General features: G+C 27.6%; 1 protein-coding gene across 2 annotated transcripts in view; it reads left to right on the top strand.

Moving 5' to 3' along the window:
- Window positions 1-13,068, top strand: part of LOC122503595 (probable multidrug resistance-associated protein lethal(2)03659) — a 29,643-nt gene extending 16,575 nt beyond the window's left edge. For both annotated transcript variants that reach the window (XM_043614191.1, XM_043614190.1), the window contains exons 6-11: window positions 3,609-3,811; window positions 8,595-9,948; window positions 11,020-11,234; window positions 11,322-12,400; window positions 12,496-12,606; window positions 12,704-13,068. In XM_043614191.1, coding sequence (XP_043470126.1) covers window positions 3,609-3,811; window positions 8,595-9,948; window positions 11,020-11,234; window positions 11,322-12,400; window positions 12,496-12,606; window positions 12,704-12,733 — 2,992 coding nt within the window. In that variant the 3' untranslated portion in view covers window positions 12,734-13,068. The remainder of the gene's footprint in view (window positions 1-3,608; window positions 3,812-8,594; window positions 9,949-11,019; window positions 11,235-11,321; window positions 12,401-12,495; window positions 12,607-12,703) is intronic.
- Window positions 13,069-13,889: the final 821 nt, after the last annotated feature.

Genomic DNA, 13,889 nt, shown 5'->3' with positions numbered 1-13,889 from the left:
TGAGAAGAATTTTATTATTTATGAAAGTAATTGAATTTCTGCGATTAATTTTATTTAATTATTTTTTAAATAATTGAATTCTCGTAAAGAATTAAAGAAAGAATTCTAGAATTTATTAATTAAAAAAAAATTGAATTACTGAAAAGAATTGTATTATTTATGAAAATTAATTAATGTTTGCGAAGAATTTTATTTAATTTTTTTTATATAATTGAATTTTCGTTAATAATTTTATTTGGGCTAATAATTGAATTCTTGTGAAGAATTTTATTATTTGGGAAAATAATTGAATTCTTGTGAAGAATTAGAGAATGAATTTATCAATTTTTCGAAAAATAATTGAATTTCTGAGAAGAATTTCATTATTTATGAAAATAACACAGGTCAACAAAAAAAGACTTACTTTTTTTTTATGAGATAGCGGAATGGTTTCCTATGTATTTTTGGACGCTGAACACAATCCCGACTTCCAAATTTGCCCATCACGTCAGGATTTTGAGAAAAGTGGGGGTAAAGACCCCAAAAACGCTTTTTTGAGGATTTTCAACATTTCTTTTCTCTTTAACCTGACGTGCTAGAGACTTCCACAAGGTCTTAAATTAAAGCTTGTAATGTGCACTACAAGACCAATATCCATAAAATAAAAAAAATTAAAATTTTTTTCAAAAAATGGGGTTGAAGACACCAAAAATTTGTGTTTTTGGATTGCTTTAATAGACTTCTTGCAATCGCTTGGATTCGCTTGAAAATGGGTACTTGGGGTTTTCGGGTCGCTGATTACGAATCCAATATTTGTTTGCAAAAATTTAAAACGGCGAAACCAAGATAGCAGATGTAAGAATTAAGAATTGCTTGGATTCGCTTGAAAATTGTTATTTCAGGGTTTTTGGGGTCGCTGATTACGAATCCGCCATTTTTAATTTTTGCAAACTAATATTGGATTCGTAATCAGCGACCCCAAAAACCCCAAGTAACCATTTTCATGCGAATCCAAGCAATTGCAAAAAGTCTATTAAAGCAATCCAAAAACACAAATTTTTGGTGTCTTCAATCCCATTTTTTGAAAAAAATTTTAATTTTTTTTTATTTTATGGATATTGGTCTTTTAGTGCACATTACAAGCTTTAATTTAAGACCTTGTGGAAGTCTCTAGCACGTCAGGTTAAAGGGAAAATAAATGTTGAAATTCCTCAAAAAAGCGTTTTTGGGGTCTTTATCCCCACTTTTCTCAAAATCCTGACGTGATGGGCAATTTTGGAAGTCGGGATCGTGTTCAGCGTGCAAAAATACATAGGAAACCATTCCGCTATCTCATAAAAAAAAAGTAAGTCTTTTTTTGTTGACCTGTGTAATTGAATTTTTGCGAATAATTTTATTCGGTTTTTGAAATAATTGAATTCTCGTGAAGAATTAAAGAAATAATTAAAGAATTTATCAATTTTTGTAAAAAATAATTAAATTTCTGAGAAGAATTTTATTATTTATGAAAATAATAATTATTCTTAAAAATTTTATTAAATTATTATATTATTTTACAAATTTTTTATTTTCTTCGCAATAATCAATTAGTTTCATAAATAATACATTGTTTTACAGGGATTCAATTATTTTTAATACAATATTAATTGAATTCCTCGAAAAATGTAATTAATGTTAAAAAATTTATTACAATTCGTCAAAACAATTGAATTATTTAAAATTTTGTTGATAAAATTCTCTTGGAGAATTCATATGAAAAACATTCAATTATTATTCAATAAATTATTTATTTGTGTATTTAAATAATTGAATTCTCATAGAATTTTCTAAGAAAAATTGATTTAAAAATAAATTTTCGTTAAAATTTTAGTTAATTTGAAACAGGTTTCAAATTAAAATCATTGAAAATTTGAATTTTTCATTCTTTTAACTGACAATTCTGTAGAATTAATTTTTTTGGAAATGTTTAATTGAATTTTTTTTTAAATTACTTGAAATTTTTATTTTCTAATATATATTTAATTGAAGGACTTTCGAATAATTGAAATTTCGTAAAATTTAATTTTAAACAAATAGATTTGGAAATTCTCAAAAAAGTTTTTTAAAAATTAATAAAAATAATTGATTTAGAGAAAAATTTTAGTGAAAAATTCTAGAAAATAATAATTGAATTAAAATTGCTCAAATTTATAAAACTTGTTACTCGGAGATTTTCGGCGTCGCTGATTACGAAACTAAAGTTAAATTCAAAAAATTCAAAATGTCGGATCCAATATGGCGGACGAGTTTTTTAAAAATTGCTTGGACACGCTTGAAATTTACTACTCGGGGGTTTTTGGGGTCGCTGAATACAAATCTTGAATCAAATTTCAAGAATTCAAATTGCGGACGAGTTAAGTTTTGAAGAAAAATTTTTAAAAAATTTGCTTATTACGTGACACTTTGGGTAGTTTTTAATTATTGTCATAAAAAACCGGCTTTATTTATTTTCTCTCATAAAAAATAAGAACTACAACAAAAAGAAATTTACTCTAACATTAAAATTGCAGAGGAATTATCCATTACCTACTTCAGAGCATCATTATTCATTACTTTCCACCTCTATTACACACTAATACATAAAGAAAAATCTTATTTTTTCAAAAATATCTACTATCAGATTATAAAAAAAAAACAAATCATAAAATACTATCATTAAAAAAACTCTATTTCTTCTCTATGTGTCCTAAAAAAGAAGCTGATGAAATTCAGAAAAAAGTGTCATTTACTAAGAGCCATCGCCCAATTAATTTTTACAAGGTTTTTTTTTTGTCAATATTTCCATCCAAACATTCTTATTTTATTTTGATTGTTTAGAATTTTTCTTTTATTCTATTTAAAAAATTTTTAAATGTGTTTATTATCAGTTTGTTTTTTAATTTTTTATTTAAAAATTCTGGCACATAATAATTGTGATTAATAAAAAATTTTTAATAAACAATTTTTTTTTCAAAATTGGAATCAATAACATTTTAATTTATCATCACGGTACTTTTATTATTTTATTATTTATTAATTTTATTTTGTTATTATTTATTATTTATTACTTTATTTATTTTTTATTCTTTATTATTTTCTACTTACCTAATTATTAAATTTCTAATTATTTTTACAAATTTGTTTAAATATTTTTTTACTCCTTTTTTTGTTAAATAATTATTCTTAATAACATTTAACAATTATTCTTTATAATTATTATTATTAAATTATTAATATTTATAAATTTTCTTTTGTGACTTTTGTATTATTACTTAATTTACTATTTCTTATTTTTATTCACTAACTTTTATATTATTTTCTACTATTTATTGGTGATTATTTTTATAAATTTCTTTCAACTTTTTATTTCTTTTTCTTTGTTGAATAATTTTTTATGAATTTATTTTCATTACTTTTCGATTATCATATTATTTATTATTTCTTATAAGTTTATTTTTTTTAATAAATTTGTTTTTTATTTTTATCCACATTTTTTTAAATAATTTTTTTCTGCTTCTTTAGCCATTTAGAAAATAAATTATTTTCTTATTTTATTAAAAATTTAAAAAAAAATGATTATTTATGCTTTAATTTTTCTCTTTTTATTCTAGACAGGAAGTAAAGGCGATTAGAAATAGTGTCTTTGTGGATATTATCGTCATGTCCTTTCAGTGGTATGCAGCAAGAATTGGAATATTCATCACAATTGTCGCTTATGTTTTTCTTGGCAATAAAATAACAGTCGAGAAGGCATTTATGATAACAGCATTTTACAATGAACTAAAGAATTGCATGAATATAATGTTTACTTTTGGTTAGTTAATCAATTTTTTCCTATTTATTTCCATCTTTCTTTCTCTTTTTCTTATTTCCTCTCTTTTCGAGGGGTTTTCATCAATTTTTACTTTCTATTAATTTGATTTTCTTTAAATATTTTTTAGTATATAAAAAAACATTCCAATTTTTCCTTAACAGTAAATTGTGAGGTATTAAAAAACGTTGCAGATTAAATTACCACAAAAAAAATTAAAATAATCCATTTTGGTGTCACTTTTTACTATGACTTGCAACTAAAATTTTACTTTCAATCAAAACTATGTCAACGATTACTAACTAACAAACTACGAACTAACTTACGAACTAACTTACTAACTAACTAACTAACTAACTAACTTACCAACTAATTAACATGATTACGAAATAATTTACAAATTAAATTATTTGCAAATTGACTTACTAACTAACTAAGTAATTAACTTAGGTACGAACTAAATAACTAAGTTACTAACTAACCGGCTTACTAACTAAACTAAATAGGTTACTAACTAACTTAGTTATTAACTTACTATCTTAGTTACTTACTAAGTTAGTTACTAACTTAGTTACTAACTTAGTTACTAACTTAGTTACTAACTTACTAAGTTAGTTAGTAACTAAGATAGTAAGTTAATAACTAAGTTTCTAAGTTAGTTAGTATTTAGCTACCTAGCTCATTAACTTAGTAGCTAACTAACTTACTAACTAAGTTAGTAAGTTAGTTAGTTATTTAGTAATTTAGTCAGTAGGTAAGTTAGTTAGCAACTAACTTAGTAAGTTAGTTAGTTATTTAGTAAGTTAGTTAGCAACTAACTTAGTAAGTTAATTAGTAACTAACTTACAAGTAACTTATTTACTAATTAACTCACTAATAAAGTAACTTAGTTACGAACTAAATTACTAACTAACTAACTAATTAACTTAATTACGAAATAATTTATTAACTTATTTACTAAATAACTTACTAACTAACTAACTAACTTCCTAAACTTAGTTACGAACTAAATTACTAACTAACTAACTAATTAATTAAATTACGAAATAATTTATTAACTTATTTACTAAATAACTTACTAACTAGCTAAATAACTTCCTAACTTAGTTACTAACTGGCATACTAACTTCCTAACTTACTTACCAACCTTGCTTACGAATCAAATGAATAATTAACTCAGGTACTAACTAACTAACTAACTTAGTTACTAACTTACTAACTAAATAATTTACTAACTTACTAACTAAATAATTTACTAACTAATTAACTAATTAACTAAACTCTCTAAATCTTAATTAGTAAAATTCTACTAAGAAATAGTAAAATTTTACTAATGTTTTAGTGGAATTCCACTAATTGAATGTCACTTACTTCACTAAATGAATTTGTGAAACTGTGTTTCACCGACTATTAATGAAACATTTCTACTAATTGTTAGTAGAATTTTACAAAGCAATTAGTAAAATCTACTAATAATTAGTAAAATTTTACTATTTGTAAGTGAAATTATTACTAAATCTTTTGGTGAAAGACTGTTCGTCATTTCATTAGTAACTTTCTACTAATTCAGATTTAGAGAGCACAAAGTTATCAGGCCAGAAATTCTTTTAATTTTTGACTGGAATTTCATAAGTATTGAACAGGAAAAGCCTGAAAAAAAGCCTGGATCTTATATTTATCATTTTGTGGCAACCATGTTACTAACATACTAGATTAGTAACTTACTAATTAAGTTAGTAAGTCAGTAAGTTACTTAGTAACAAAAAAATTTGATAAGATAGTTCGTACCTAAGTAAATTAGTTAGTTAGTAACTAAGTTAGTAAGTTAGTTAGAAGGATACTAAGTGTTTAACAAACTTGATTACTAACTAATTTACTAACTCAATAACTTACTAATTTGTTCAATAACTTACTAACTTACTAACTTACTAACTTTCTAACTTACTAACTTACTAACTTACTAACTTACTAACTTACTAACTTACTAACTTACTAACTTACTAACTTACTAACTTACTAACTTACTAACTTACTAACTTACTAACTTACTAACTTACTAACTTACTAACTTACTAACTTAGTTACGTACTAACTTACTAACTAACTAACTTTGTTACGTACTAACTTTCTAAAGTATAGTTAGTAAGTTAGTAAGTTAGTAACAAAGTTAGTTAGTAAATTATTCCCTTACAAAGTTAAATATTTAGTAAGTTAATTAGTTAATTAGTAAGTTAATTAGTTAATAAGTAAGTTAATTAGCTAGTTAGTAAAATAGTAAGTTTAGTTGGTCAGGAAGTTACTTAAAACTATTTTAGTAAGTTACTTAGCTAGTTACTAACCAAATTCCTACTAACTTACTAACTTAGTAACTAACTTACTAAGTTATTTATTAAGTAAATATGTAACTAATTTGTTTAGTAACTTAGTTTTTTTTCGTAACTTAGTTAACAAACTTGGTTACTAACTAACTTACCACTGACTTACTAACTACTTTAAGAACTAACTAACTTACTTATTTTTTAACTAACTCACTAACTTACTAACTTGTTAAATAACTAACTAACTATCGAATTTCCAGACTTAGTCGCTAAGTAAATAAGTTAGTTATCTAGTTACTAACTAACTTACTACTAACTTACTAATTAATTTACAAACTAACTAACTTACTAACTATCTTGCTAGCTTACTAACCTAGTAACTCAGTTAGTAACTTAGTTAGTAACTTAGTTAGTAACTTAGTTAGTAACTTAGTTAGTAACTTAGTTAGTAACTTAGTTAGTAACTTAGTTAGTAACTTACTTAGTAACTTAGTTAGTAACTTAGTTAGTAACTAAGTTATTAACTCAGTTAGTAACTCTTCTTTATTAACGTAGCTAGTTACTAACTAACTAATTAACTAACTAATTCACAAAAATAGTTACTATAGTAATTTACTAAGTTAAAAATTTATTTGTGACTAAGTTAGTAAGGTGTTTGTTAGTGAGCTGCTTACTAAGGTGTAGATTAGTTTATAAGTATAAGTTAGTAAGTCAGTTAGTGTCTAAGTTAATAAGTTATTTAGTTATTTAGCTAGTTACCAAGTCAATTAGTTAGTAAGTTAGATACTAATTAACTTACTAATTTAGTAACTAACTTAGTGAGTTATTTAATTAATAAGTTACTAAGTTTAGTAAGTATGTTAGTAGGTTAGTTACTTAATTAGTAAGTTAGTTAGTGTCTATGTTAGTAAGTTATTCAGTTAGTTAGCTAGTTAGTAAGTTAATTAGTTAGTAAGTTAGTTACTAATTAATATAATAACTAACTTAGTTAGTAACTTACTAAGTTTGTTTTTAAGGCAGTTAGTAAATAATTTAGTTAGTAACTAAGTTAGTAAGTTTGCTAGTTAGTAAGTTACTAAGTTTGTTATTTAGTAACTTCGTTAGTAAGTTAGTAACTATAACTAACAAATTAACTTAGTTCCGAACTAACTTATTAAATAAGTTAGTTAGTTACTATAAGTAACAAATTAACATTGTTCCGAACTAAGTTATTAAATAAGTTAGTAAGTTAGTAAGTCTGTTTGTTATTTATTTAGTTATTAACTAAATTTGTCACTAACTAGCTAACTAATTTACTAATTTAGTAAGTTAGTAAGTGTCTAAGGTTGTAAGTTAGTTAGCTACTTAGTTTGTAAGTTAATAAATTAGTTATTTATTAAGTTAATTACTTAGTACGTTAGTTATAAGTAAGTTAGTTATTAACTAACTGACTTCCTAACTTACTTATTGACTTACTAAGTTGGTTATTAAGGTAAGTAGTAAGAAACTAATTTATGTAGTAACTAAGTTAGTAAATTTGTTAGTTTGATAATTATTAGTAAGTTAGTTATTAACGAACTTATTAATAACTATCTTACTAATTTATTAACATAGTTACTAAATTACTAACTTAGTTACTAACTAACTTCTTAACTAACTTACTAAGTAAGGTAGTTATATAGTAGCTTATTAAGGTAGTGAGTTAGTTAGCTAGCTTACTAACTAACTAGCTAGATAAATAACTTACTAAGTGAGTTAGTAAGGTAGTTAGTAAATAATTTAGTTATTGAGTTGTTTAGATAGTTGGTTAGTAAGTTAGTTAGTTATAACTTTGTAACTAACTTAATAACTAACTATCTTACTAACTAACTAACTAACTATCTAACTTAATATGTTAGTAAGTTAGTTGCTCGGGTAATAAGTTTTAATTTAGTTAGCTAGTTAGGTAGTAAGTTAATAAGTTAGTTAGCTAGTTAGTTTGTAAATTAGTTAGTAAGTTAGTAATTAAGTTAGTAGATTAGGTAACTAACTAACTAACTAACTAACTAACTAACTAACTTACTAATTATCTAACTAATTAACTTAGTTACTAACTAACTTATTAATTGAGTAAAGTACTAACGTATTAAGTAAGTTTGTAAGTTACTTACCAACTAACTATTTTCCCTGGTGAGGCTAAATTCATCGAATTTTGTCAAATCATTAACTCTGTGTTTGGATTAAAGTAAAATTTTACTCTTTTTCAAAAATAACACCAAAATGAATTATTTTTATCCTTTCTGGAGTTATTTCAATACCTGACGATTTACTGTGATTGTAAATTTTACTAATTTCGTAATGCAATGTAAGCTTCCCGCAAGCTTCCTTGGCAATATTTTCGCTACTTCTATAAGATAACTTTTCAGCAAGCTTTCCTTGTGGTAAACTATCTTGATATCTAAGTGAATTTTTCATCAGCTTTTTTAAAATCGATTTTCATTTTTTTTTAGCAATGCAACGTCTCGCTCAGTCAACCGCATCTATTGAACGAATACGAAAATATCTTCTAAGTGACGAACTCGAAAAATCAACAGACATAATAAACAATAATATCGATGAAAAATATCCACACGATGTTGTATTGGCATTAAAAAATGTCACCGCAAAATGGGCAACGAACGATACACACGAAGTGACAAGATCAACATTAAATAATATCAATTTTCAAGCAACTTCCGGTTCACTAACAGCAGTAATTGGACAAGTTGGTTCAGGAAAGTCGAGTCTCCTTCAATTAATAATCGGTGAATTGCCAATAAACCAAGGTAAACTCTACATTGATGGTAAATTTGTTTACGTCAGTCAAGAACCATGGATATTTGCCGCAAGTGTTCGACAAAATATTCTCTTTGGTCGTGAAATGAATAAAGCACGTTACAATGATGTAATTCGTGTTTGCCAATTGGAACGTGATTTCTCATTATTTCCCGATAGGGATCAAACAATTATTGGCGAAAAGGGAACGACACTGAGTGGTGGTCAACGTGCAAGAATAAGTTTAGCGCGTGCTGTTTATTCTGAGGCTGATATTTATCTTTTGGATGATCCATTATCGGCTGTTGATGCACATGTCGGTAGATCGATATTCAATAATTGTATTTGCGATTATCTGCGGGGGAAGACGAGAATTTTGATAACACATCAATTGCAGTATTTACAGAATGTTGATCGGACTTATGTTCTTAATAATGGTTTTGTTGAAATGAATGGTACAATTGATGATCTCAGAAAATCGAATTCGGAATTTTTGGCATTTCTTCAGGAGCATGATGATAATCAGCATCAGCAAAATTTTGATGAACCACATGAGCAATTAGAAAATGTTTGTATGAAGAATATTATTTCGGATGAAGAGCGTGAAATTGTTGCTGAACAAACGCAAACTGGTAAAGTTTCGAAGAGAGTGTTTATCGACTATTTTCAAGCCGGTGGAAGTTGTGTTAGAAAATTTTTGGTATTTTGTTTTATTATTCTATTGCCATTGCTTGTTATTGTTGGTGATTATTTCTTGACGTATTGGATAACAACGATGGAGGCGAATGATTTGAGGAAGGAATTGAAGATGAAAAATGATAGTGCTGAAGGAGGAAGTACGACAACAGATGATGATGATAATGTTTGGTATGTTTGGGTTTATACGGGACTTATTTTGGCGACGATTGTTGCGGTCTACATGAAGTACTTGATGTTTATGTCGATGTGCTTGAAGTCGTCGAAAAATATTCATGCCTCGATCTTTAGGAGTATTAGCCATACGACGATGGCGTTCTATCATAATAATCCTTCTGGAAGAATTATAAATAGGTGAGTGGATAGATTGTACCTTTTGTAATGATTCTTTTTCTTAGAGATGCTACTATTTATTATTTTGATACTGCTTTTACAGATGCTTTATTTGATGCATTTGATGCCTTTTCTGATACTATTAGTGATCCTTGTGCTGATTCTGATAGTGATGCTTTAGATGATACTATCAGTGATGTTATTAATGTTTTTAATTATGTATTTGTTGATGCTTTTGCTGTTGTCTTTACTAATACTTTTAGTGATGCTTAAACTGATGCTAAAATTTGTTACTGCTTTTACTGATACTTCAATTTAAGCTTCTGTTGATGTAATTAATTCTGCTATTAATGTTTTTAATTATGCTCCTGCTGATCTCCCTACTGCTGTTACAAATGCTTTTATTGCTACTTCAACTGCTGCTTTAATTTAAGCTTCTGTTGATGCAATTAATTCTGCAATGAATGTTTTCAATGATGCTCTTAATGATGCTCTCAAATTCAACTGCTGCTTTAATTTAAGCTTCTGTTGATGCAATTAATTTTGCAATGAATGTTTGTAGTGATGCTCATGAGAATTTTACTAATACTTTTAATGATCCAATAACTTCTGTTTTTTCTCATGCTATTAAAACTATTACAGATGCTACTAAGGCTTTTACTGATGCTATTAAAGCTGTTACTGATGTTATTAATGCCTCTAATGATACAATTACCGATGATCTTGTTTTACTTGTTTTGCTTCTGCAAATACTACTACAGATGCTTCTAAAGATTCTTCTGCAAATACTGCTACAGATGCTTCTAAAGATTCTTCTGCAAATACTGCTACAGATGCTTCTAAAGATGCTTATACAAATGCTTCTGCTGATTCTCCTGCAGATGTTTCTACAGATGCTTCTAAACATTCTTCTGCAGATACTGTTACAGATGCTTCTAAAGATGCTTTTACAGATGCTTCTAAAGATGCTTTTACAAATGCTTCTAGAGATGCTTTTTGAACTCCTACAGATTCCGCTAAAGATGCTTCTAACTAGAATTATTCACAACGATGTTAATACAGAAGTTTTTAATTTTTGCCTCATTTTCACAGATTCTCGAAGGACATGGGCATTATGGACAAATTACTACCACAAGCATTAAACGATGTCTCGTCATTCTTCACCTACATGATGGGAGTTGCACTAATGACAGTTGTCATAAACTACTGGATGCTGATACCCCTAATTCTCTCACTAATTTTTCTCTCCCTATTAAAGGAAGTTTACTGGCGTACAAGTCGCAGTGTTAAGAGACTCGATGGAACAAGTAAGTTTCCCATTAACATTTTTTTTCATCCAATCTACAATTAATGAATTAGTCCATTAAATCACAAATTTTTTTTCTTCCTCGCAGCAAAATCACCAATATTCAGTCATTTGAATGCAACAATACAGGGAATAACGACAATAAGAGCATTTAAAGCAGAAGATTTAATGATCAAGGAATTTGATAATAATCAAGATGTAAATTCATCGGCTTGGATATTATTTGCAGCATGTGGCAGAGCATTTGGCTATTATGTGGAAGTATTGTGTACATTCTATTTGGGTATTATTATCTATATTTTCTTGATATTCAAAGATATGAGTTCGGCTGGTGATGTGGCATTGATTATAACACAAACAATATCGATGACAATATTGGTACAATGGTGTATGTTTCAAGTTGTTGAGGTCGAAACGAATATGACATCAGTCGAGAGAATATTGGATTACAATAAAATACCCCAAGAACCGGCATTTGATAGTGAGGAAAAATTGAAACCATCTAAAGAATGGCCCAAAAATGGACGTGTGGAATTTAAGAATGTTTCTCTAAAATACAGTGCTGATGGTGCACCGGTATTGAATAATTTGACATTTGTCGTTGAACCAGTGGAGAAAATTGGTATTGTCGGTAGAACAGGTGCTGGAAAATCGTCGATGATTATTGCACTGTTTCGATTGGCACATTTGGAGGGTGAAATTATTATCGATGATGTTTCTGTTGGAACATTGGGTTTACATGATTTAAGGAAGAAAATAAGTATTATTCCACAGGAACCACTTTTATTTGCCGGCACATTGAGGTCGAATCTTGATCCGTTTGATGAATATTCAGATGATGAATTGTGGCAATCGTTGGCTGAGGTGGAATTGAAGAATTATGTTCAGGAGATGTTTTCTGGATTGTATGGAAAGGTGTCGGACGGTGGGGCGAATTTCAGCGTTGGACAGAGGCAATTACTCTGCCTGGCGAGGGCAATTGTGAGGAAGAATAAAATTTTGGTGCTCGATGAAGCGACGGCTAATGTTGATCCACAGACGGATGCGCTGATTCAGAAGACGATTAGAAGTCGATTTAAGAATTGTACGATACTCATTGTTGCTCATAGACTTAATACTGTTATGGATTGTGATAGATTTATTGTTATGGATGCTGGACGGATTGTGGTGAGTTTTTTTTTTGTTTTTGGTTTTCAAAAACCATTTCAACTTGTTTTTCTAAAAACTTTTCTCCATTTTCTTCTTTTTTTTATCCCTCACAGGAATTTGATCATCCACACGTACTGCTTCAAAATAAAACTGGATATTTACACGAAATGGTTCGACAATGTGGTAACGAGGCATCCATATCGTTAAAAACAATAGCTGAAGTGGTGAGTTTCACATTTTTCATTTTTCTATTCGTTTTAGAGAAAGAATGATTCTCTCTCAAAAAAAAATTTTTTTCTTATAAATTCCCTCTTTTTGCAGAGTTATCAAAAAAGGAAAAAAAATAATTGAAAATTATTGAGGAGAAACGAATTTTATTATTTGGAGGACTAGAGAAATTTTTTTTTATACTTTTGATGATTATAAATATTATGTTTAAGATCTCTGTACATTCTCGTTTTTTAATAGTTTAAACATTTATTTAAATAATAATTATTGTAATTTTGTAAGAGTGTAGTGGAAATGTGAAAATAATTATATTGATTTTGTTTGTGAATGAAGAGAAAAAATAGACGTAGTTAGAGGTGAAATGAAGAATAGGAGATTTGGAAATTGCTTTTAAAATAGTGAAATTTAATTATTGTAAATAGTGAGGAAAGATGATTTTTTAATAAAAAAAAGAAAAACAAATTAATAATTTGAAAGATAATAGTTAATTTCAGTAGAAGAATAATTTATCATTCTTCGTAAATGTTTCCTCCTCCAGTTTTTCCTTATTCTCTTCCTCCTTTTTTCCTCCTCTTCTCTCTTTTTCCTTCCTTTTTTTCTCCTCCTACTCCTTCCTATTCTCTATTCCCTTTTCACTATCTCCTTATTTTCTCCTTTTACTCTTTCCTATTCTGTATTCCCCATTCTCTTTATTTTTTATTTTCTTCTCCTATTCCTTCCTATTCTCTATTCCATATTCTCCCTATTCCTTATTTTCTCCTGCTACTACTTCCTATTCTCTATTCCCTATTCTTTCTATTCCTTATTCTCTTTCTCTCTAATCCTTATTTTCTCCTCCTACTCCTTCCTATTCTCTATTCCCTATGTCTTATTCTCAAACATATCATGGCACTTCCTATTTCTTATTCTCTTTATTCCTTATTTTCTCCTCCTACTCCTTCCTATTCTCTATTTCTTATTCCCTATTCTCTCTATTCCTTATTTACTCCTTCTACTCCTTCCTATTTTCTATTCCCTATTTCTTATTCCCTATTCTCTTTATTCCTTATTTTCTCCTCCTACTCCTTCCCAATTACTTTTGATCTTTTTTATAATTAATTTCCGTTTGCAAGTTTGCTGCAAGATTACGTGTTTTCTGAAACTACAAAAATAACACTGCCACTTTAGTTTTAGATTCCAGATGAAGAAAAATCACTACGAATTATTATTTCTAAATAAAAAAAATCATGAATTTCTAGTTTATAATTCCAAAAAAATCATTTGATTTTGAGAAGAAAAA

Source organism: Leptopilina heterotoma, unplaced genomic scaffold (genome assembly GCF_015476425.1).
Source record: "Leptopilina heterotoma isolate Lh14 unplaced genomic scaffold, ASM1547642v1 Lhet_264, whole genome shotgun sequence".
NCBI lineage: Eukaryota > Metazoa > Arthropoda > Insecta > Hymenoptera > Figitidae > Leptopilina > Leptopilina heterotoma.
Note: the sequence above shows the minus strand (reverse complement) of the source record. Positions and strands in the feature narration are given on the sequence as shown.